Source organism: Hypanus sabinus, chromosome 18 (genome assembly GCF_030144855.1).
Source record: "Hypanus sabinus isolate sHypSab1 chromosome 18, sHypSab1.hap1, whole genome shotgun sequence".
Classification (NCBI taxonomy): domain Eukaryota; kingdom Metazoa; phylum Chordata; class Chondrichthyes; order Myliobatiformes; family Dasyatidae; genus Hypanus; species Hypanus sabinus.
Genome location: NC_082723.1, coordinates 63,301,053 through 63,326,308, shown reverse-complemented (window position 1 = coordinate 63,326,308; position 25,256 = coordinate 63,301,053). Strand labels below are relative to the sequence as shown.

Here is a 25,256-nt window from a genome sequence, read left to right as displayed (position 1 = left end):
GGGGGGGGGGGTGCAGAACGACCTACCTGGGGGAGGCAACAAGGGTCATGCTTCTGGTACTGAGTCTGGCCCTGTCGCTCAGAAGTGTAGGGAACTGAAGAAGATGGCAGCAGTAATAGAGGGCTCTACAGTTAGGGGTCAGATAGACAATTCTGTGAATACGCAAAGGAAACATGGACAGTTGCCAGGATTCACAATGTTTCTTAACATGTCCACAATATCTTGAAAAAGGAAGGTGAGCAGACAGAAGTCATGGTTTATATTGGTACCAACAACATAGTTAGAAAAAGGGAGGAGGTCCTGAAAAAAGAATACAAGGAATTAGGAAGGAAGCTGAGAAGCAGGACCTCAAGGGTAGTAATCTCGGGATTGCTGCTTATGCCACGTGACAGTAAGGACAGGACTAGAATGAGGTGGCAGATAAATGCATAGCTGAAGAATTGGAGCAGGGGCAGGGATTCAGATTCCTGGATCATTGTGACCTCTTCTGGGGCAGGTATGACCTGTACAAAAGGATGGGTTGCATTTGAATCTGAGGGGACCAAAATTCTTGCAGACAGCTGTTGGGAATGGTTTAAACTAATATGGCAGGGGGATGGAAACCAGTATGATAGAGCTTAGAATGAGCCAGCAGGTTTACAAGTCGATGATAGATGTAACATGAATGTAAGGAAGGACAAGCTTATGATTGGGTACAAATGCAGACAGAGCCAAGAGTCAAATTGTACCATAGAGGCAAAATTAAAAAAGGCAAAGAACATAGGACATAAAACGTATTTAAATGTGCGTAGCATCTGGAATAAGGTGGACAAACTCATGGTGCAATTAGAGATTGGTCAATATGAAGTTGGGGACATTACAGAGTCATGGCTAAAAGATCATGGTTGGAAGCATAACATCGAAGGATACTCTTTGTATCGAAAAGGCAGGCAGGAAGGCAGAGGCAGTAGTGTGATTCTGTTGGTAAGAGGTGGAATTACATCTTTTAGAAAGAGGTGACATAGTCAGAGAATGTTAAATCTTTGTGGGTGAATTTAAGAAACTGCAAGGGTTAAAAACACATTATGGGAATCATACATAGACCTCCAAATAGTAGCCAAGATATGGGATTGAGATTGCCAAGGGAGCTGGAAAAGGCAAGCAAGGGTAATGACACAACTGTAATGTGGGACTTCAATACGCAAGAGGATTGGGAATATCAGGCTGGTGTTGGATCGCAAGAGAGGGAATTTGCTGAATGCCTACTCAGGAAAAGGCCAACTTGTGAAATAACCTAGATCTTATTAGGGAGCTTAATGTAAAGGAACCCTAGGAAGAAAATGATCATGATTGAATTCATACTGCAACTTGTGAGGAAGAAGCACAACTCACATGTATCAGTATCACAATGGAATATAAGAAATTACAGAGGCATGAGAGAGGTTTGCCCAGTGGATTGGAGGATACTGGCGGGGATGATGGCAGAAGTTTCTGGGAATAGTTCACAAAGCACAGGATAGATATGTCCCACAGAAAAAGTAGTTCTCAAATGGCAGGGGTAGGCAACTGTGGCTAACAGGGGAGCTTGAGGACTACATAAAAGCCAAAGAAAGGGCATACTAGCAAAAGCAAGCAGGAAATTGGTTGATGGGAAGCTTTTAAAATCCAACAAAAGGCAACTAAAAATGCTATAAGAAGGGAAAAGATTAACTAAGTGGGCAAACTAGCCAATAATATAAAGTAGGATACCGAAAATGTTTCAATTATATAAAGATTAAAGGGAGGTGAGAGTTGATATTGGGTCACTGGTAAATGATGCTTTGCATCTGTCTTCATTGTGGAAGACACCAGCAGAATGCCAGAGGTCCATGAGCGTCAGGGAGCAGGACTGAGTGCCATTGCTATTACAAAGGTCTTCAGGTGGATAAGTCACCTGGACTGCATCGCAAAATCCTGAGAGAGGTTGAAGAGATTAACAGATGCATTGGTCAGGATCTTTCAAAAATCATTTGATTCTGGCATGGTCCCAGAGGACTGAAAGATTGCAAATGTCACTCCACTCTTAAGGGAGGAAGGTAAAAGTAAGGAAATTATATGCCAGTTAGCCTAACCTCAGTGATTGGGAAAGTGTTGGGGTCTATTATTGAGGTACTTGGAGACTAATGATAAAATAAGTCAAGGTCAGCATGGTTTCTGTCAAGGGAAATCTTGCCTGACAAATCCATTAGAGTTCCTGGAGGAAGTAACAAGCAGGGTGGACAAAGGAGTGGCAGTGAATGTCATTCACTTGGATTTTCAGAATACATATGATAAGGTGCCACACGAGGCACCTCACAAGATAAAATCCTATGGCGCTACAGGATAGATAGTGACATGGATAGAGTAATGGCTGACAGTCACTGTAAGGTTAGGTTGAGAGTATTCGGGCAGTGGGTGAATCAGCCCTCTTGTGCTTTTTGATCTCGTCACTTGAGACCTTTCTGGTTGGCTGCTGGCGACTAGTGGTATTCCTCAGGGGGTCAGTATTGGAACCACTAATTTTCATATTGTTTGTCAGTAATTTGGATAATTGATTTGATGGCTTTGTGGCAAAGTTTGCGGATGATATGAAGACAGGTGGAGGGTAGGTAGTGCTGAGAAAGCAATGCGTTTGCAGCAGAACTTAAAACAAACTGGAGGAGGTAAGAAGGAATTTTTTTAGCCAGAGAGTAAGGAATCTGTGGAATGCTCTGCCACAGACTGCGGTGGAGCCCAAGTCTGTGTGTATATTTAAGGCACAAGTTGATTGTTTCCTGATCGGGCAGGGCATCAAAGGCTATGGCAAGAAGGCAGGTGTATAGGGTTGAGTGGGATCCAGGATCAACCATGATGGAATGGCGGAGCAGATTCAATAGGCTGAATGGCCTAATTTTGCTTCCATGTCTTACAGTCTGATGATTTCAATCAAACTGGAGTTTCTTCAGCCACTTCACATATGAAGAGATAACCATCAAGTATCTAATATGGATTGGGTGATTTTTGATTCCCTTGAAGCATTGAGCAGTGATGTACAATTACCATATCAAATAAACCACATTTGGCCTCTGAATTGGAAGTCAGGAGAGTAGTTGAGAGCAAGTATTTTCTCCTCAAATCGTTAAGCAGCATTTGCACTACCCATTTCCCTCCACTACTATCTGATTGCCCCTCAGTTCTGGAAAGATTCAGGATTTGGGCATAAATCAGCAGAATGCATTATAAGCAATGACCAGTTAATCCTGTTCTCAAGTATCACATATAGCATTTACCTTTGCATCCACAGCAGCGGATAAAGAAGTTGAGCAGCTCCAGCAAAGCAGTCTCCCTGTCCTGCTTATAAAATTCCAACCATTCATCAACTAGTGTCTGTGGGTGCGACAGTTAAACACAAGCAGCTTTAGTTCATGCATTGTACTCCCAGCTTACAGTTATTCACTACTTTCTTTAATTGTAATTAGGTATGTTCTTCCTTAAATTCCACATTAATGAACTCTGGATTATTAGCGCAACAATTTCACTGCTGTGTTGTATCATTGTGGCTCCAAACTTGGTTGCTTTTTTTTAGGTTTTTAGGGTTGGTTTTGGGGCAGCGTGGGGAGTTGGAGAGAAATTAGAATTTAGGGACATGAATGAGGGGGAGGTAGAAGAGGTGTAAATGAAGAGTCAGGCCAGGAGTCAGAGCTTAGATTGGAATGATCTGTGGAAGAAGGCCAGTGTTTCCCCCATGGCTGGGTGTCAGGTCATCAAGCATTGAAATGTAGACCAGCAATGCCTGTGGTCAATTTTAGAGGTCAGCAGGATCCATGCTGGTCTTAGGGCTGGTGACCCCCAAGATCTAGAAATCCCAGGATCAGAGATCCATGCATGCATACACAAAGACCAGTGACTCTCCAGGTTGGTGAATTGTTTAGAGGCCCACGTAAATCCAGAGTTCGGGACCCAGAATTCAAAGCTGAAGTCAATGAGTCTGGAAGCCGATGGTTGGTCCCTGGGTCAGTGTGCCCACGTGTTGGAGCCTGATATGAGAGTCTGGGCTAGGGGCAACCACACAGGTTGGCTAATCCTTGTGTGACAGCCCACCTAAGTCTGGATTTTGAGGCCCAGAGTTCAAAGTCAAAGGTCAAAGACCAAAGTCAGTGAGTACGGAAGTCAAGGCCTGATGTCTGCAAGTCCGAGATGGAGGCCCAAAAGTCCTGAGATTGTGTGAGTCCATCTGTGTGCGCGCGTACATGTATGTGTGCAAAGGGGCTTCTCACTTTGGTCTGGTTTCAAACTAACAAGTATTCCCTTTATCCTCTCCCGCCCTCTGCAACTTAAATTTGTTTTCTCACATTTCCAATTTTAACACATAGGGTCTTTGACTTGAAATGTGGTTTGTTTTATCTTTTCACAAGTGCTCTTGGCATTTCCAGCATTTTCTGTCTTTATAGTTGTACTGCATATGTTAATTCAAAATGGCTTGTTTGTTAAAAGTAGAACTGCTTCTTTGTTATGCTAACTGGAGAGAGAGTGTTATCTGGCTTAGCATTCTCGAAGCTTCTCGCAGTCTGCTTAGGTTTATAATTGCTGATAACGGGATTGTATTCATTTGTTAACCAATGGGGTTAGATGTCATTTTTTTCTTGTGGATCTGGGAGCGGGGGTTTTCACGGTCTTTTGGGAGAGCAGGGAAGTAGACGCAGAAGAAGGTGGATGTGTGCTGCACTGCTCAGTCAATCACCTCAGGTGGTCCCAGGTGCGAGGTCATGGGGGTCGGAGGAAAGCGGACGGCGATCGAACAGTTCGATGGTTAAGCTCCAATGATGTGCACTAAATTGACTGAACTCTGATAAGTTTGGTGCCTTTTACTTTATTTTCTTTTCCTTCATATATACTGTATTGTTAGTAATCATTCAGTTCTAGTAAAATCTTTAAAGTATATTCCATAACTGTATTTGGTGTGAGTTTGATATTGTGTGCGCGATGCTGCATTAACTTGGGTTCCACAGTAGCTGCGTATACGGGAGGCGGTGTTGGCGAGTGGGTGGAAGTTTCCCCTAGACATATACCAGCCTGTCATGTAAGGGTTACATAGTGTTGGTATTCTTATTTGCCAGTCACATCTTCAAGAACCTTTCTTCTCAATGCTGGCTGACATGTATCTTAACAGGATTTCTGTGCCATCCTTTCCCCCTTCCACACCCCCAAGAAACCATCTTTTCTCACACTACATTTCCTCATAACGAAACCAAGTTCAGATGGTTCACTCCAATAGCTTCCAATCCCACAAAAAAAGAAATGGAATTCACTTCATGCACTGACCTGCATGGCACTCTTTGCCAACTTTACTGCTTCAAATAAGTTGTTGGCTTCTTTTTGTTGTCTTTCAATGGAACTTTTCAACATTAATGACTGTGTTGGTTTCCTAGATGACTGAAAATGCAATAAACATTTATTCCATGTGCTAGTTGAAAATAATTTACTTTATCCCACATTTCTTAATTTATAGCCTCCTAGGTGAGAAGCAGGTACATTTTTTAAATATGGTTAAAGTTCTTCTCAGCAAGTTTCATATACCCTGCAACATATGTTTTGAATGGATAATTCTCTTCTTCTCTAGATCATACAGCACTGAAACAGATTAAACTGATTAAGCACTTAGCAATACTAAACCTATTTTATTCTCCCCTGATACCTCTTATGCTGAATTATAGGTTAATTGTCCACTGTAAATGCAGTACCTATAAAAAGTATTCAGCTCCCCACAGAAGTTTTCATGTTTTATTGTATTACAACATTGAATCAGTGGACTTAATTTGGCTTTTTTGACACTGATCAACAGAAAGAGACTCTTTCATGTCAAAATGAGAACAAATTTTATATAAATTGGTTTAAATTTTTACAACTATTAAACACCAAATAATTAAATGCGTAATTACTAACAACTCTTCAAATCAGTACTTAGTAGATGCACCTTTGGCAGCAACTATAGCCTTGAATCTAAGTCAGGGATGGCCAACCTAGGGCGCATGCACCAAAAGCGGCGCATTGCACCCCAGTGATTATAATAAAGTAAGCCTACTCATGCAAAATGTATTAACCAAAAACCGATTTGTAGAAAAAAAATCTGTAACAGGAATTCAAGTAGCTTAGAGCTAGAAATGGGTTATACTGAGAATAAGTCCAATACTTAGCAATTATTTTTAGTGATTTTATTATTTCGTGCACATCTTTTGGCAAATGTCATCTTCTTTCACATTAATCTGTTTTCAATTTAAAAAATGTTCAATGAGTCAAACTAGGGAAGAAGGACTTTTGTTTTGCAGTCGTTCCATGACTGTTGAATACAAGTTTGATCCCGAGGCACCAGGAGTCTGCTCTAGCGGTGTGTTGCAGGTTTTTGCAGTCAGTTTACAATTGACACTTGTGCACTACAGAGTTGTGCTTTGTTCGTCCTTTGTGAACATTTGCAGTTTTGTACTTTTTCAAAAATTAAGCCTTGTTTTTACATTCAGTTACCCATCACAGTGCAAAAGAAAATGAACAAAAGAAAAGCAGTAAACAATAGTAAGCCTATATCCAATGAACGGTGGGAAAGTGAGTTCTTATTTATAGTGGGTCTGTCAGGAAAACCATTGTGCATTGTTTGTGAAAACACTTTCTCACATAACAGAAGACGTGATCCTAATGGATACCATAAAACACAACATCAGACTGAAATAGAAGGAAAACTGAAGGTAGTGCTTGGGTCTGAGTTACGGAAAGAATATGTGATTAAGAAAAAGGAAGAAATCAAAAGAAGACAAAATATAATTGTTAAAAGTTTCATTAAGGTAAGCAATGTTTATCTTGGTTTTATATTAAATCAATATATCATGTAAAAATGCTAAATATGTCTGCATTTTAATATTTTTACAAGAATTGAATGGGGGTACAAGAGTTGTAAGGCGCATCTGAATTTGTGTGTGAAAAAATTGATGCATGGAATGTAAAAGGTTGGCCACCCCTGGTCTATGTGGATAGGTCTTCCTCAACATTGCACATTCAGATACTACAATTTTTCCCCATTCTTTACAAAACTGCTCAACCTCTGTCATATTACACGTGAATTGTGAACGAACAGCCCTTTTCAATTCCAGCCACATATTCTCAATTGGATAGAGGTTTAGACTCTGACTTGCCACTCCAGGACATCAACTTTGTTGTTTTTAAGCTGTTCCTGTGTGGCTTTGGCTTTATGCTTGGGGTCATTGTCTTGCTGGAAAGCACATCTTCTGCTGCAGTGAAGCAGACCCTGGAAGTGATGCAGGCACCACCATACTCCATGGTTGGGGTGGTGTGTTTTGATGAAGTGCAGTGTTTGGCTTACATCAAACATAACATTAAGTCTGATGGTCATAAAGTTCAATTTTGGTTTCATCAGACTATAAAGCCTTCGTGGTGTAGTTTTTGCCAGGATACTGACTCACCAGCAGTTGGACCTTTCAGATACAAATGTACTTTCCTACAATCAAATTGTAACAGCTTGACTACACACTAGTCTCCAAAAACAGACCTCCATTCAATTATATAATTGGCTGCACCAGTGATGATTTACTATAGAGGTAAATACTTAAGCAATCAATTATTTTGTTTTATAATTGTAATTAATTTAGAATACTTTGTAGAAATCTATTTTCACTCTGACAAGTCTTTTTCTGTTGATCAGTGTCAAAGAAGCCAAATTAAATCTACGTGCAGTTCCAGCATTACACTCATATTCTGTACGTGCTGAGAAATGAAAATGTCATCTTAACCACAAATCTTCTCTTTCTGCTGCTAACACCACTTTCCCCACTTTTGAGGCTGCCAAACTTTATCTGTTGCCTTGTCACCTTTTACACTACAGTGGAGACAGTCTCAGCTTCTCAAAAACTGTTCCTCAGAGGCCCAGCCGTCATTGCTTCCACTGTTACTTGATCCTCATCGGCTTCCACAACATCAATCTATTAAGTTCCAAATATCAGTTTGCAAATAAAAATTCTATAGTTTTTAACCCTTTTAGAAACTGCCCCAGCTCTGCCCCTTGCTCGTTTCACGATGTATTCTTTAAACTTTCCACTATCTGTCTCCATCTACTCCTCTAGTTCTCAAATGGCATGTCATCTTATATTATTAAAAGCAATATATATATATATAAAAATCAGTAACAATCAAACCAATGAAAAGTCTACTCCCAAATGCCAGGAATCACCTCTTAATCCAGCACTCACCTGCAAGGCAGCTTTAGGCTGTTTAATTGTCACAGACAGGTCGCTGACTTCTTGGTCACTATCCTGCCACATCTGCCGACTTTTTTTTCCTGTTGACTGATTACTTTCTGCCAATACTCGCTTTGGTCTCTTTGAAAGCTGCCAATAGATTGTGAGGATGAGATACAATGGATATTGCAGGTAATTTAACAAAATTAAACACAAAGCATTACTGCACAGGAGGAAGGCAAATGGTCTCTCTTGCCTATACTGGCTTAATTCTCAGGAAGAACCCCTCCCCCCCATTCCATTCCTTTTCATCTAATACTATCAGCGCATCCTTGATTAACTTCTACGTTAAGTATATCCATGCTGTTTATCATAACTGCTCTATAGTGGCAGGTTCTACTTTGCACCAACGTCATGAAGTGCCTTTCCGGATATGCATAGATCCTGCACCTTAGAATCCCCTTCAAAAAGTACTCAGTACTGATATTAGATTCACCAGCCTACTGTTTCCTGACTTATTCTTGCAGGCCTTAGGTCATAAACTTATCAATCACCCCTGCTGTGGAAGACACTCTCATTACATACACATGCATTTCAATTCTGATAATGCAGAAAGTTGATAACTCATCTCCTTCTACCTTAGGCCACAAACTTATCAATCACCACTCTTAAAAGCAAAAGTGAGGACATACTATATAGTAAAAATTAGTGGGAAGCTTTTAAAAACCAACAGAAGGCAACTAAAAATCAATAAGGAGAGAAAAGGTGAAATATAAAGGTAAGCTAGACAATAATATAAGAGGAAATACCCAAATGTTTTTTTTCCAGATGTATAAAGAATAATAGAGGCAACAGTGGATATTGGGCCACTGAAAAATGATGCCAGAGAAGCAAAGAAATGTTCGATGAACTTAAGTATTTTGGACCTGGATCAGATGGAATACACCCGAGGGATCTAAAGGAGGTAGCTGAAGAGATTGTAGAGGCATTAGTTGTGATCTTTCAAGAATCTCTAGATTCTGGTGTGGTTCCAGAGGTGCAAACGGTCTTTGGTGTCCTAGTGGAGATCTTCTAAAGGTTAACTTGCAGGTCGAGTCATTAAGGAAGGCAAATGCGATATTAGCATTCATTTCAAGAGGACTAGATGTCAAAAGATGTAACACTGAGACCTTATAAGGCATTGGTCAGACCACATTAGGAGTATTAAAAAGTTTTGAACCACATATCTAAATAAAAAAGGATGTACTGACATTGGAGTGGATCCAGAGCTTTTATGGGAGTCATACCAGGAATTAGAGGGTTAATATGAGGTATTTGTTGATGCTTGCTGGAATGTAGAAGAATGTGGGGAGGATTTAATTGAAAGCATCTGAATAATGAAAGACCTAGATAGAATGGACATGGAGAGGATGTTTCCATTTGTGAGACCAGAGGGCACTGCCTCAGAATAGAATGGCACTTTAGAGCAGAGATGAGGTGAAACTTCTTTAGCCTGAGGATGATGAATCTGTGAAATTCACTGTGACTGGCAACCATGGATGCAAGTCATTGGGTATATTTAAAGCTGAGTTCAATAGGTTCTTGATTAGTGAGGATGTCTGGGATAAGGCAAGAGTCGGGTTGAGAGGGAAAATAAATCAGATGTGATCAAATGGCAGAGCACCCTTGATGGGCTGAATGGCCTAATTTCTACTCCTAGGTCTTCTGGACTACCAGATTTGGGTCCATATTTCTTGGGAGTTTAGAAGAATGGTCAAAGGGAGAGCATGAGCAGGCTAAGACTTTATTCCCTGGAATGTAGATTTTCTAAAAATTATTTTTAGAAATACAGCAAAGTAACAGGCTCTTCCAACCAGGTGAGTGCCTGCTACCCAATTACACCCAGATAACTAAATTGTGTGTTCAATGATTTGGCCATTATAGACCCTTGGTCGAGACAGGACTGGATACCTAATTTTTCTGCCTGTTGATGTTTTAGAAAAGGCAGAGAAAGAATCTGGGTGGGTGGGGGAGTTGTGTTACATAGCAGGGACAATATAACAGCTGTACCCAGATGGGACTCATCCACTGAATCCATATGGATAGAATACAGACATAAAAAGGTAAGTCACATTGATGGGATTATATTGCAAATGACACCACCCACCCTGATTGCTATTGTGACACTGAGGAACAATTATGCAGACAGATTAGGGAAAGTGCAAAAGCAACAGGGTTTTCATGTGGGTGACTATAACCTCCCCACTATAGACCTGGACTTCTTTAGTGCAAGAGGTTTAGATGAAGCAGAGTTTATTAAATGCATCCAAGAGGTTTCTTAAATCAGTATATAGATAGGTCAACCAGAGGAGGGCCATACTGGACCTGGTGTTGGGAAATGAACATGGGCTGACATTTCAGTGAGAAAAGAGGTAGGAGCAGTGATCTCAACTTAAGTTTTCAAATAACTACGAATAAGGGTAAGTATGGACCTTGTGGGAGAATATTATTGGGCATGGCAAATTACAAGAGTATTAGGCAGGAATTAGGAGAGAATTAGGAACACCTGCTGTGGAAAAGTCTACATCTGACAAATGGAGGTTGTTTAAAACCAATGCATGACAGATATGCTTCCATAAGGAAAAGAGTGGCAGAGTACAGGACCCTGGAATTACTTGAGAAGTGGTGAATTTAGTCAAAAATAAAAAAGGAAGCAATACAAGTTTTAGCATACTAAAACTAAAAAAAAACCCTATGGAGGATTATAAAGCCAGAAAATAACTCAAGAAGGGAATTAGGAATGTCAGGGCAGGACCATGTAAAGTTCTTTTCCAGCAGGAAAACATACATACAACAAAAGCAAGTGGATAACTGGTGGGGGGGAGGGAGTGTAGGAACACTCAAGGAGGGAACATGGAGGAGTCCTAAATGAGTATTTTGCATCATCATTTACCAGAGAATAGAGGACAGAGAGATTACTGTGAAGCATGCTAATGCACTAGAGCATTTCAGATTAAAAAAGGAACTGCTGGGTCTCCTGAAGATTGTTAAGATGGTTAAGTTCCCTGGACCCGACTGTATGAGTTAAGGCAATAAATGACTTGGACGAAGAAGTAGAAGGATGAGTTACTGAGTTTATAGATGACATGAAGGTTGTTGTTAAGATGGTATAAAAAGTTGTTATAGGTTACAACAGAACATTGATAGGATGTAGAACTGGGCTGAAAAATGGCAGGTCGAGTTCAACACAGATAAGTGTGAAGTGATACACTTTGGAAGGTTGAACTAGAAGACTAAGTACAGGGTTAATGGCAGGATTCTTAACTCTGTGGAGAACAGAGAGATCTTGGAGTCCATATCCAAAGATCCCTCAATGTTGTCATGCAAGTTGATAGTGTAGTCAGGGGTGGTGGACTCCAAACCAGGCTGAAACACAGAGTAAGAAGACCCTCTCTACCAAGCACCTTGTTTGCAAATATACAGCTACTGGAGAAAAAAAATTGAGGATCTGAAGGCAAGATTGCTACATCAGAGGGAAATGAGCAATTGCTGTGTTCTAATCTAGACATGGCTTACTCCCAGCATGCCAGATACAATGATCAGATCCAAAGACTTTTTGATTCACAGGATGGACTGAACTGCTGATTTGGAAAAGGCAAAAGGTGTCGCATGTGTTTCACGATGAACACCTAATGGTCAAATGCCACCCATTCTATTTGTCTAGGGAGTTCTCCTCCATAATGCTGGCCAATGGCCAACTATAATCAAACACTTGAGATACTGCACGATGTTGTCTACAAACAAAAAACAGTCCATCCCAAAACATTTCAAATCATAGTTGGGAACTTCAACCAGGCTTGTTTGAAGAAAACCCTGCCTGGTTACTATCTGCATATAGCCTGTAGCACCAGAGATCCTACCGTTATCTGATAACAAATGCCTACTGTTCCACTTGATCACTTGGCTGTCCTTCTCTTACCTGCATATAGACAGAGATTAAAGAGCAAATTCCAGAGACAAGGACAAAGAGATGGTTGCGGGAGGCAGTGGCTACGGGGTTCCCTTGAGTTGGTGGATTGGGCCATATTCAAGGACTCATTTGTGGATCTGAATGAATACACCATGATTGTCATAAACTTTATTAATAGTTGTAGATGAGTGTGCTCAACAAGGTAATTCAGAGCCTTCCCCAACCAGAAGCCCTGGATGAACCATGAGATCCACAATCTGCTCAAGGGCCAGGTCACAGGCTTTCAAGTTAAATGACCAAGAAAGTTACAAGGGATCTAGGAATGATCTCCAGAAAGCTATCTCACAGGCAAACTAGCAATTTTGGACTAACTTGAATCAATTAAAAATGCTCGACAGTTGTGGCATGGCTTGAATGTTAACACCTCCTATAAAGTACAATCTAGTGACATAGGCAACAACAGGACTTTGCTTCCAAATGAGCTGAATGCCTTCCATGCTTGCTTTGAGTGTCAAAACATGGAGGAACCATCACAAGCTCCCACAACCCCCGATAACCCTCTGATTTCAGCCTCTTGGCCCTAAGTGCGAGTAGCCTTCAGGGGGGTGAACCCACAAAAAGCATCAGCCCAAATGGGGTACTGGTCAAGTACTAAAAATTTGTGCTGATCAGTTTGTTGGAGAGTTCATTGAGATCTTTAACCTCTTGGTTTTGCAGTCCGAGGTACCTACCTGCTTCAAGCAGACTTCACTTATACCGATGCCTAAGAAGAACATGATAACCTGCCTCAATGACCATCATACAAGTAGCACTAACTTGTTGGTGATAAAACATACTAACTTCTGTCTGAGAAGTGACTTGGATACACTCCAATTTACCTACCAGAGCAACAGGTGCCATGTCATTGGCTCTTTACTGAATCCTGGAACATCAGTATAGCAAAGGTGCAAATATCAGGATGCTCTTTATGAACTACAGCTCGGCATTCAATACCATCATCCCCTCAAAATTACTTAGTAACTTCAAGGCCTTGGCCTCAATGCCTCCTTGCACAAATGGATGCTCAATTTTCTCACTTGTAGACTCCAGCCTGTTCGGATTGGCAATAACATTTCCAACACAGTCTCCATCTGACCAGGTGCACCAAAAAGGCTGTGTGCTTAGCCCCTTGTATTACTCACTTCCCTCTTATGACTGTGTGGCTAAGCACAGCTCCAATGCAGTATACAAGATTCCTGATGACAACATGGTCGTATGCTGAATCAAAGGTGGTGATAAATCAGCATATTAGAGGGAGATTGAAAAATCTGGCTGAATGGTGCCACAGCAACAACCTTTTACTCAATCTAAGCTGATTATTGACTTCAGGAGGAGGAACACAGAGGTCCATGAACCAGTCTTCATCAGAGGACCAGAGGTGGAGAGGGTCAGCAATTTTAAATTCCTTGGTGTTAGCATTCCAGAGGATCTCTCCTGGGCCCAGCATGTAAGTGTAATTACAGAGAAAAAAGCAAAGCAGCAGCTCTACATCCTTAGGAGTTTGTGATGATTTGGCATGACATCTAAAGCTTTGACAAACTTCTATAGCTGTGTAGTTGAGATTATATTGACTGACTACACAATAGCCTGGTATGGAAGCACCAATGCCCTTCAAGTAAAATCCTACACTAAGTCCATCAGTTCATCATGTAAAGCCCTCCCCACTACCACTGAGCACATCCATACGAAGCATTGTCACAGGAAAGCAGCATCCATCATTGGGAACCCTCACTTTCCAGGTCATTCTCTCTTCTCACTGTTGCCATCACGAAGGTACAGGTGTCTCAAGGCCCACATCAGGTTCAGGAAGTTATTACCCCTCAATCATCAGGCTCTTCAAAGGGGATAACTTCCCTTGCCCATCTCTGAAATGTTCCTACAACCTATGAACTGACTTTCAATGACTCTTCATCTCATGTTCTTTATATTTAATGTCCATTTATTTATTACTTCCTTCTTTTGGTTGATTTTCCTACCTTTTCATTGATTCAATTACAGTTATTATTCTATTATGGATTTATTGAGTATGCCTACAAGAAAATGAATCTCAGAGTTATATACAATAATGATTTTATGTACTTTGACAATAAATACTTTTAACTTTAACTTGATTTATCAGGATTCTACCTGGTTTAGAGAGCATGGTCTATGGAGAAAGGTGGAGCAAGTTAGAGCTTTTCTCTTTAGAGCAAAGGAAAATGATAGATGTGGTTTATATAAGAGGCATAAAAAACCAGTGGTAAACTTCCCTGTTTTAAAAAAAAGGACACTCCCTTTTTACCAGGGTGGAAATGGCTAACACAAGGGGGCATAATTCTAAGGTCATTGGAGAAAATGATAGGGATGGTGCCAGAGGTAGTTTTTTTTAAATTAAAACAGTAACATGCTGCCTGGGGTGGTGGTAGAGGCAGATATATTAGGGACATTTAAGAGACTCTTAGACACACAGTTGAAATACGGAGGACTGTGGACTAAAGGGCCTGTATTATGCCATGTTGTTACATGTTCTACAAGTACAAGTTTCCTGGGCCCTGACTGGATGTACCACGTTACTGAAAAGCGAAAAAAGGAGATTGCTGACCAAGATCTTTGTGTCCTGTCTAGCCATGGGCAAATCCTGGAAGACAGGCAAGTAACTATTGTTGTTCTGTTATTCAAGTATGGAAATAGAGACATTCTTAGAAACTGTAGACTAGTACACCTCATGTCAGTAGTAGGGAAGCTATTGGAGAGGATTCTTAATAATAGGATTTATGAATATTCCAAAAGCTACAGCCTAATTAGGTACAAGTTCTTTCTTATTAATTTGATTTGAGTTCTCCAAGAAGCAATGAAAGTGATTGATGAAGGTAGAGCAGTGGATGTTAAGGCTTTGAAGGGTGCACAGAAGAGGTTTACCTGAATGCTGCTAGGATTTAAGAGCACTTGCTCTTTGGATTGCTTTTGCTGGAGCACCAAAGGCAGAGGGGAGACCCGATAGAAGTTTATAAGATGAGAGACATGGATTGGAAAGTCCAAATCTTTAATCCAAGATTGCAATGTCTAATACTAGACAGTATACATTTAAAGTGAGAGGAACAAGTTCAAAGGTGAATGGCAAATTTCTTAAAAATGTGGTGGGTGTCTGGAATGTGCTGCCTTGGGTAGTAGTGAAGGCAGTTATCACAGAAATGTTCAAGAGGCTCTTATACAGAAACATAAAAAGGCAGAATGGAGAGGTAAAGACATTGTGACTGAAGAAAGAATTAATTTAGCATTTAAATTTGGCTTTTAATTCTACTCTGAGGAGGATTTTTTTTGGGAACTGCATGGCACTTTAATAAAACAGTATATAAAAGAAAATTCTAGTTGCGTGGCAAGGAAGGCTATGTGCACAGGAGTTTTCAGTCACTCCGTGGCCATGCACCTGCATAGCTTAGAGGGAACAATGTTAATGACCCAGAAATGAGAACAATAGTACTGCCAGAAGCTACTCTGGTTTATAAATGACGGTGTGGAACATCAATACCCTGGATTAGAAATAGCTACATCCCTATATGACTTACTGACCAGAATGGTTTATATATAATTATCAGTTGGTTCCAATACTTACCTGTGTATTAGATTTTGGGAGTCTGATGATCCCAGACATCTTACTGGTATCCTGAACACGGTCAACACACAGCACATCATTTTCTTTTCCCACTGACTGGTTAGACTCTGCGAGTACTCGCCTTGGTCTCCTGGACAGCTGACAACAGAACAGGAAGACAAGATTACAGACTTAACAGAGCAGAAGCTGAGATTATGTGCTGTGTTATTTATCATAGGGACGTGATAATCACCAGCAGACTAACATTTCTTCTTCTAAAATTGCATTCCAAAAGCTCTGATACACCATTGCCTTAAAGCACATGCTCCCACAGTTCTGTTCAGTGAGCATTTTTCTGTCAGTAATATATTACTCTTCACTTATAACATCTAAGAACACATAAGTCAGCCAGTCGAGTCTGCGCCAGCTTTTTGCAGAGTAAACCAGTCAGTCCTTTTGCTCCAATTTTCCCCCCAATCAAATTATAGTCATTAACCAAAGGAAATAGCTCACTTAGGAAAGATGAATATAATCAAACATCAACATCGGTTTAGGGAAATTTGCTTGGTCTTTGACAATGTAACAGGGAGAATTGATAGAAGAGAATATGTAAATGTAGTATGCTTGGATGTCTAGAAAGCACTTCACAAGATGCCACATAAGAGGGTACTGCACAAGTTTAAGGAAAAAGCCCATGGTATCAGAGAGTGTTAGAACATTGCAAACTCTGTCTCACAATAAACAGAGTTGAAATAACCGAGTTCTTTTCAAAGGAGATGGAGGTAACCGGGGTCATTCCCAGTACTGTCAGAATTGGGTATTAGTTTTTGGTTTACTATTTGCACTAATGATCTGGAAGAATGCAAGGCTTCCAAATTTGCCAATAATACAAAAATAAAGATATATTGTGAAAAGGATATTCTGATTCTGCACCAGATACCTATAGATCAAGGAGTGGACAAAAGACTGGCAAATTGAATTTAACATGTGGAAGTGTGAGACCACGCTTTGCTAAGAAATCTAATGGAAAATTATCTAAGTACAAAGTATGTATATTATATAGAACCTTGAAATTTGTCTTCTTACAATCACAAAAACAAAAAAACCCAATAGATCCTATCTAAAAACAGTCAAAAACCTAATGTGTGGGGAAAAAAAAGAAAAAAATCATGCAAAGAATAAAAAGTAAACAAATAACACTCAGAACGAAAGTGCAGCCGGTTCAAGAGTAGATTAGTCCTACATGAGGTTCAAAAGCACAACGCTGAAAGGGAAGTTACAGGCTATTGATTGCAGGGATCATTGTCCATAAAAACTGTAATTAATAGAGTGGTTAGTAGATTTTTTCCCCCCCCCCACTGCCAGTGAAGCTTTGCTCTGTCTCACCAGTGCCATCTGAAACCAGAAAAGAGACTACAAGTGAACACAGAGGTACCTAGCAGTTTCTATGTGTGAATTACAAAATTTCAGCAGGCAGGTCCAACATGGCAGAGTATTTTTTGGTTTTCACTGCAAAGGGGGTGGAAATTAAAAATAGGGAAGTTTTGTAGCTGGGTACAAGGCTTCACCTGAAATACTGCCAGTATGAATACAGTTTTGCTTTGCTCACCTATAACAAAAGACACTGGATACAGTACAAAAGGGATTTTCCAGGCTAATTTCTGCTATGAAAGTGTTGTCCCACCAAATGAGTTTGGGCTTGTAATCCTCAGAGTATAGAAGAGTAAGGGGTGACCACAAACATGAACCCAAGATGTAAAAAAAAACCAAACTGCCAGAGGAACCTGGGGAGGGGGCAGGGGTTCCAAACAGCTTCTGTAGAAGGGAAAGGAAGTTTCAACACTTCAGGTCAAAACAGTGTCAGGACTGTGACAGCCAATACAAAAAGGACAGGGACAGTGGTGAGGTAAAAGCCATAAGGCAATAAATGAAGAGAGAAGACTAATGGGCAGGAGGAACTTTTTTCCAGCACTTTGTTTCATGCTCACTTTCTTGATCACCTGGTTATCAAATTGCTGATCAGTTTAATCATCTGGAAATTACAGCTACATTTCCACAACAGCAATTATGAATGCAAAATACCCCATTTCTGTCAGATATTAAGAAAGATTAATTTTTCAAAAGCCATCAGCTGCTACGTTTTGAATACTCACCTGTGGGACACTTTTTGGCAGATTTTCTGACTGAGACACAGGACTAACTTTTTGCTGTCTGTTAGACTTTAACTTCTTCACAACTAATTTCTTCTCAGTTACTGTCGGCCTTGGTCTCTTAGGTGACTGCAAAGACATTAGTGTGACAAAGAGAAGCTAAGTTTTTAACATTTTTTCTAATACATAGCTAAATCAGGAATTCCAGTTCAACATCATCAGATTATTAGGCGAGATAGAAAATGACTAAGGTTGAAATTTTGGGCAAGAACAATTGCAGGCAGGAGAAAATGGCTTGCTACAAATATTAGTAAGATATCATACGAGTTAAACTGCGGAATAAAAAAGGAAAAAAAAAAGTTGCACCTCTGGTTCTAAACAACGAGGAAAGAAAAAATCTGTAGATAGATTTGAGTGCATAAAAAAGGGTCAGTAATAAAAGTTAAAAACTCATTCAAGTTAATGGAGGCAGAAATGTTGCAAAAGTGTAGATTCCAAAAGTTTTTGGTAGCTTTTCTGGTTATAAGTTAAACTTAGATAAGAGTGAGTTATTCCCTTTAAACGCGCAAACTTTATTGAGTGATAGGATGCCATTTAAAGTTGTTACTGATAACTTTATCTATTTAGGTATAAAAATCACCAAGAAATATAAAGATTTATTTGGACTGAATTTTTTACCTATGCTTCATCAAATTCAGCAACTTACTACTAGATGGTCTCCCTTATTTTTATCATTAGTTGGTCGGATTAATGCTATTAAAATGATGATTTTACCGAAATTTTTATATTTATTCCAAGCTTTACCAATTTTTATTCCTAAATCTTTTTTTGATAATATTGATTCAAAAATTTCCTCATTTGTGTGGCAAAATAAAAATCCTAGGTTAAGCAAAAGGCAATTACAAAAGTCTAAAAAAGATGGTGGTCTAGCTTTACCTAACTTTAGATTTTATTATTGGGCGAATAATATTCGTAACCTAATGTACTGGAAACTAGATTTGGATTCACCTGTGTGCCCACAGTGGGTAAATTTGGAATGTAGTGAGGTTAAGGGATATTCTATATTTTCCGTTCTTGGTTCTTTTCTTCCTATTGATTTAGCCAAATTCAATAAACAGATATCTAACCCTGTTGTTAAACATACACTACGAATTTGGTTTCAATTTCGCAAATTCTTTAATCTGAAAAACTTTGCTCTGGACAGCCCTATTTTATGTAATTTTTTTTTTAAACCTTCATTGACAGATCAAGCTTTTAGTATATGGAAAAGGAAAGGTATAAAATGTTTTCGTGATCTTTTTTTTGAAGGTACTTTGATGTCTTTTGATCAACTATCCAACAAATTTGAATTACCTAAATCTAATTTTTTTAGATACTTACAAATTAGAAATTTCTTACATAAAATTCTTCCATCTTTTCCTAACTCAACTCCATCGGATTTTTCAGATTTGATTTTTACTTTTAATCCTTGTCAGAAGGGATTAGTAGCTTTTATTTATAACATGATTATGAAGATACAGCCAGAAATATCGGATAGAATTAGACAAGAATGGGAAAAAGAACTTCGATGTAATATATCAACAGATAAATGGGAAAAAATTTTACAAATGGTTAATTCCTCCTCTATTTGTGCTAAACATGCTTTAATACAATTTAAAATTGTACATAGAGCTTATATGTCTAAAGATAAACTTGCCCGATTTTATTCGCATATTAATCCTCAATGTGACAGATGTCACTTAGAAGTGGCTTCATTGACTCACATGTTTTGGACATGTCCCACTTTACATAACTATTGGAAGGACATTTTTGATGTCATTTCCTCAGTATGGAATATCGATTTACAACCCCATTTTATTACTGCAATTTTCGGTATACCAAATGAAGATGGCAATCAGCTTTCCCCTTCAATCAGACGAATGATTGCCTTTGTAACATTAATTGCCAGAAGGTCTATATTACAAAACTGGAAAGAAGTAAATCCTCCTACTACATTTCAGTGGTTCTCCCAAACTATTTCTTATCTGAGTTTGGAAAAAATCAGAAGCACTATCTTTGATTCTTCAATTAAATTTGAAGAAACCTGGGGACCATTTATTCGACACTTTCATATGAATTAATTTGGCTTATTTCAGATCCTTTTCTCTACTTATACTTGTTCAGGTATGGAGTTCTGGAGTTCTTTTCTTGACACCTTTATATATTTATAAAGTGCTATTATTGCCCATGTTAGTTTTAGTTTAGTATTTTTTTTCAATATATATTTTTTCTCATATATAATTTCAATTTTTTTTCTTCTTTTTTCGACGATTATTTTTGTTTTTTTTTCATATATATTTATATAGACTTGATTGATTTATGTACCTTTTGTTGATGGATGTTTTAATAGGATATTATTATCCTATTACTAATGTAATCTCAAGTTTATTGAATCTGTAATCTATTCATTATTTTGTGTTGTTTTTTTTTATATATGAAATTTAATAAAAAGATTGAAAAAGAAAGAAAGATTCCAAAAGTTATCAATAATTTAGGAAAAACACATGTTGATTTAAATTTAGAGAATGAGGCAATGGCTCTTAATTGCATTTTGATGACATTCATAATTCATTCCATTCTATCATTAAAGAAATGGACATGTATTCCCTCAGAAATAAAAAGATTCTCATTTGGGAGGTCAGTTTCACTAGGTCAAAGTGTGTCTGAGTAAAAGTTTCTAATACAAAGGTAAATATATGACTGTGAGGCAATGTAGAAGGGATCAGTTCAAAGGAAATCACAGTTATTGATAAGAGAAAGAATGGAATGTGCAATTTTAAAATCCATCTTCCTTACAACACCAAGGATCATATTAACAATACAAGTATGTGAAAGCTTAGTCCCATGAAAATGTACTCAATCCCCACAAATTTCACATTTTACTGTCTCATTTTCTAAATTTAAAATTAGATTTTGTCGAAGTTTTTTTTTAGCAATGTTGTTGCATGAGTGAAGTCACTGGAGAAAGGTATACGAAGCAGCGTCTTTATTAAAAAAAAACCAAGATACAACAGGCATTATATTGAGACCCTTTCTGGGAAAGGTCTGCCTGGCCTAGTCCTACACATCATCTTAAGTGCTAAAAATCAAAGAAAAATTCAGGACAATTCAAAGAAATCCACATTTGCAATGCTTCCTTTGAAATACACCTCCCTCCTTCGCACCTATACCATACGACACCCAAATATAACAGAAAATGGCAAATTAAAATCAGCATTGTCTACCCATTGTTCAGAGTTGTATTTTAAATTTAATCTTCAATGCATATTCAGATCTGATGGTTGGTCACTGAAGTCAATATTTGCTTTATGCTCTAACCTCAAAAAAGCCCTAACAGCAGGCGACGGTGGTGGAAGCAGATACAATAGGGTCTTTTAAGAGGCTCCTGGATAGGTACATGGAGCATAGAAAAATAGAGGGCTATGGGTAACCCTTGGTAATTTCTAAAGTAAGTACATGTTCGGCACAGTATTGTGAGCCGAAGAGCCTGTATTGTGCTACATGTTTTCTATGTCCCTCCTCTTGGCCATTCTGGACATAATAAATTTGTACCAGGAAAGGCCTTATCATGTACAAAAATGCAAGGATTATAGACATGTGTAAACAGAAGGGATTAGTTCAGCTGGGCATTTGATTACTCAGTACAACAGAGTGGGCCAAAGGATATGTTCCTGTGCTGTACCGTGGCACTGTATGCTAGCAAAAGGATGATTTTTCAAAAACCCTTAATCCATTCAAAAGTGTATTAATTTACCTTTGCATTAATGCTGCATATTGTGAAACTCTATGGTTTTATGATTCAAGACGTCCCTTGGAAACAAGATCAATCCCCTCACCTAAAGTTAGCAGCTTGCAGGGACACAGCAGGAACTCCGGCTCCCAATAATGATGCTAACTTTAAGTTAGCAAAGTTTGTAGTCATGGATTTCAGTCGTCCAAAGCTCCGTGAATACACCATGGAACTCATAAGACAAAATTCTATTTAATCTGCCAGCAGCAGAATAAATAATGGTGCTCAATAGAATAGAGATTCTATGGACATCAGATCTGCCGACAGCAACCTGGCCTAAACAGCTCAGTCAAGAAGTGACAGACACAGGTGGTGTGAGAAGAAGCACAAACATGGCAAAGAGCTGGAGTGCTAGCAAGGCAGAGATAACCTTACCAGACCGGCAGTATGATCACTTTTCCTGGCCAACATCCACTCGAGATAATAAAACGGACTTACTGAGACTGAGAATGAATGCACAGAAAAAGAAGAGAAACTGTCGCAACCTCGTTTTCACCAAAATGTGGTTAAACAACAGGCCCAACTCGATGGGATGACTCTGTTCCACACAGACAGGAACTCAGTCAGGAAAATCTAAAGGAGGTGGAATCTAATGCGTACATTAGCAAAGATTGGTGCACAAACTTAACTGTAGTTAGTCGTCACTGTTCTGAGGGAATTGAGCACCTTGCAGTTAAATGCCAGCCGCAGTACCTGCTCAGGGAGTTTAAAGACCTCCTACACACAAAAAATTGATCACCAGTGAATGTGGCTAGGCATCAAGGGCATTACTGACTACACAAAGAAAAACAGCATCAACAGTGACTTCTCCCTCTGATTCTCTGAACAACTTTTATGCATGCTTTGAGGCATATAATACAACTCTGGCCAAGAAAGCTATCCTCCTCCAAGGTCAGCAACCAGTCTGTAATAGAAGCAGATGTGAGACGAGCTCTGTAGAAAGTCAACCCTGTAAGGTAGCCGGAGCAGACAACATCCCAGGTCAAGTACTCAGGGAGTGTGTACACCACACCAGCTTAGTGACATCTTCACCACCTCACTCATCCAGGCTGCTGTCCCCACAGGCTTCAAATCATCCAACATCATGCACCAAAGAACTGTACACTTTCAGAAGTAAGTGACTATTGCCCAGTGGCACTGACACCAATCATCACAAAATGCTTTGAGTGGCTGATAATGGCACATGTAAAAACATTTCCTGCCACTTTGGCCACTTCACCAATATGTACAAATGCCATAGCACCTGTCCTGTACTTGCCCCTGATGCAAATACAAAACAACGATACTTATGTCAGAATGATGATTCTGGATTTCAGCTTGGCTCTCATAATGATCCCACAGAACTTGATGAACAAACTCCAACTCCTCGGTCTAAACTCACCACTGTACAAATGGGAGTTGGACTTCCTAACAGATTTTAGATACTCAGGGTGCACAACCACTTCCCATCATCCTCAACATGTGTGCCCCCAGGGGCTGTGTGGTGAGCCCACTGCTGTACACTGTGCTCACATTTAACTGCACAGACAAACACCAGAGCAATCACATCATCAACTTCGCCAATGACATGACAGCAGTAGGGCTCTTCACTAACGAGACAGTTGAAAGAAAGGAGATAAAAGAACTCGAGGTTAACCTGTTCCTCGATGTCAACAAGAGAAAGGAGATGGTTATCGACTTCAGGAGGATTTGCACCACTCACACCCCTCTCTACGTCAGCAGCACTGCCGTGGAAACCACGAGCAGTTTCTAAGCTTCTGGGAATACACATCACACACAACTTCTCGGTCCCAGAATGCATCCTACAGTCAAGAAAGCTTGCCAACACTTTCTCTTTCTGAGGAGGCTGAAGTCAGCTAGACTTTGCATCATTCTAGATACACAGTAGAGAGCATTCTAACAAGCTGCATTACTGCTTGGTATGGAAACTGTACTGCAGTGGACAGAAAGGCTCTACAACAGGTTGTCAAAACTGCCCAATGCATCACTGGCACCAGCCTGCCCACCATCAAGGACATATATACAGAAAGGTGCCAGTAACATCATAGAAGTATCCCACATACACAGCTCATAAGACTATTTGTTCCACTCACATGAGGGAGGAAGCTACATGGTATCCACGCCAGGACTACCAAAAATTACTTTCCCCAAGAGGTAAGACTGATCAACATCTCCAAACTCCACAACTACTTTATTATTTCCTGTCAGTCACTTTTTGTACAGACCAGCGTCTTCTAATGGGCATACAATCAATGTATATAATCTATCCTATGTAACCATATAACAATCACAGCACGGAAACAGGCCATCTCGGCCCTCCTAGTCCGTGCCAAACTCTTAATCTCACCTAGTCCCACCTACCCGCACTCAGCCCATAACCCTCCACTCCTTTCCTGTCCATATACCTATCCAATTTTACCTTAAATGACACAACTGAACTGGCTTCTACTACTTCTACAGGAAGCTCATTCCACACAGCTATCACTCTCTGAGTAAAGAAATACCCCCTCGTGTTTCCCTTAAACTTCTGCCCCCTAACTCTCAAATCATGTCCTCTCGTTTGAATCTCCCCTACTCTCAATGGAAACAGCCTATTCACGTCAACTCTATCTATCCCTCTCAAAATTTTAAATACCTCGATCAAATCCCCCCTCAACCTTCTATGCTCCAATGAATAGAGACCTAACTTGTTCAACCTTTCTCTGTAACTTAAGTGCTGAAACCCAGGTAACATCCTAGTAAATCGTCTCTGCACTCTCTCTAATTTATTGATATCTTTCCTATAATTCAGTGACCAGAACTGCACACAATATTCCAAATTTGGCCTTACCAATGCCTTGTACAATTTTAACATTACAACCCAACTTCTGTACTCAATGCTCTGATTTATAAAGGCTAGCGTTCCAAAAGCCTTCTGCACCACCCTATCTACATGAGACTCCACCTTCAGGGAACTATGCACTGTTATTCCTAGATCTCTCTGTTCCTCTGCATTCCTCAATGCCCTACCATTTACCCTGTATGTTCTATTTGGATTAGTCCTGCCAAAATGTAGAACCTCACACTTCTCAGCATTTATCTCCATCTGCCAACGTTCAGCCCATTCTTCTAACCGGCATAAATCTCCCTGCAAGCTTTGAAAACCCACCTCATTATCCACAACACCTCCTACCTTAGTATCATCGCCATACTTACTAATCCAATTTACCACCCCATCATCCAGATCATTTACGTATATTACAAACAACATTGGGCCCAAAACAGATCCCTGAGGCACCCCGCTAGTCACCGGCCTCCATCCCGATAAACAATTATCCACCACTACACTCTGGCATCTCCCATCTAGCCACTGTTGAATCCATTTTATTACTCCAGCATTAATACCTAACGACTGAACCTTCTTAACTAACCTTCCATGTGGAAGTTTGTCAAAGGCTTTGCTGAAGTCCATATAGACTACATCCACTGCCTTACCCTCGTCAACATTCCTTATATCTTATAT

General features: G+C 39.7%; 1 protein-coding gene across 4 annotated transcripts in view; it reads right to left on the bottom strand.

Annotated features, from left to right (window-relative positions):
• LOC132407672 (cohesin subunit SA-2-like) overlaps positions 1 to 25,256 on the bottom strand; it is a 98,017-nt gene that overhangs the window by 68,415 nt on the left and 4,346 nt on the right. For all 4 annotated transcript variants that reach the window (XM_059994509.1, XM_059994511.1, XM_059994510.1 and 1 more), the window contains exons 4-8: positions 17,929 to 18,054; positions 15,797 to 15,934; positions 8,229 to 8,366; positions 5,299 to 5,409; positions 3,267 to 3,363 (exon numbers count right to left, since the gene is read on the bottom strand). In XM_059994509.1, coding sequence (XP_059850492.1) covers positions 3,267 to 3,363; positions 5,299 to 5,409; positions 8,229 to 8,366; positions 15,797 to 15,934; positions 17,929 to 18,054 — 610 coding nt within the window. The remainder of the gene's footprint in view (positions 1 to 3,266; positions 3,364 to 5,298; positions 5,410 to 8,228; positions 8,367 to 15,796; positions 15,935 to 17,928; positions 18,055 to 25,256) is intronic.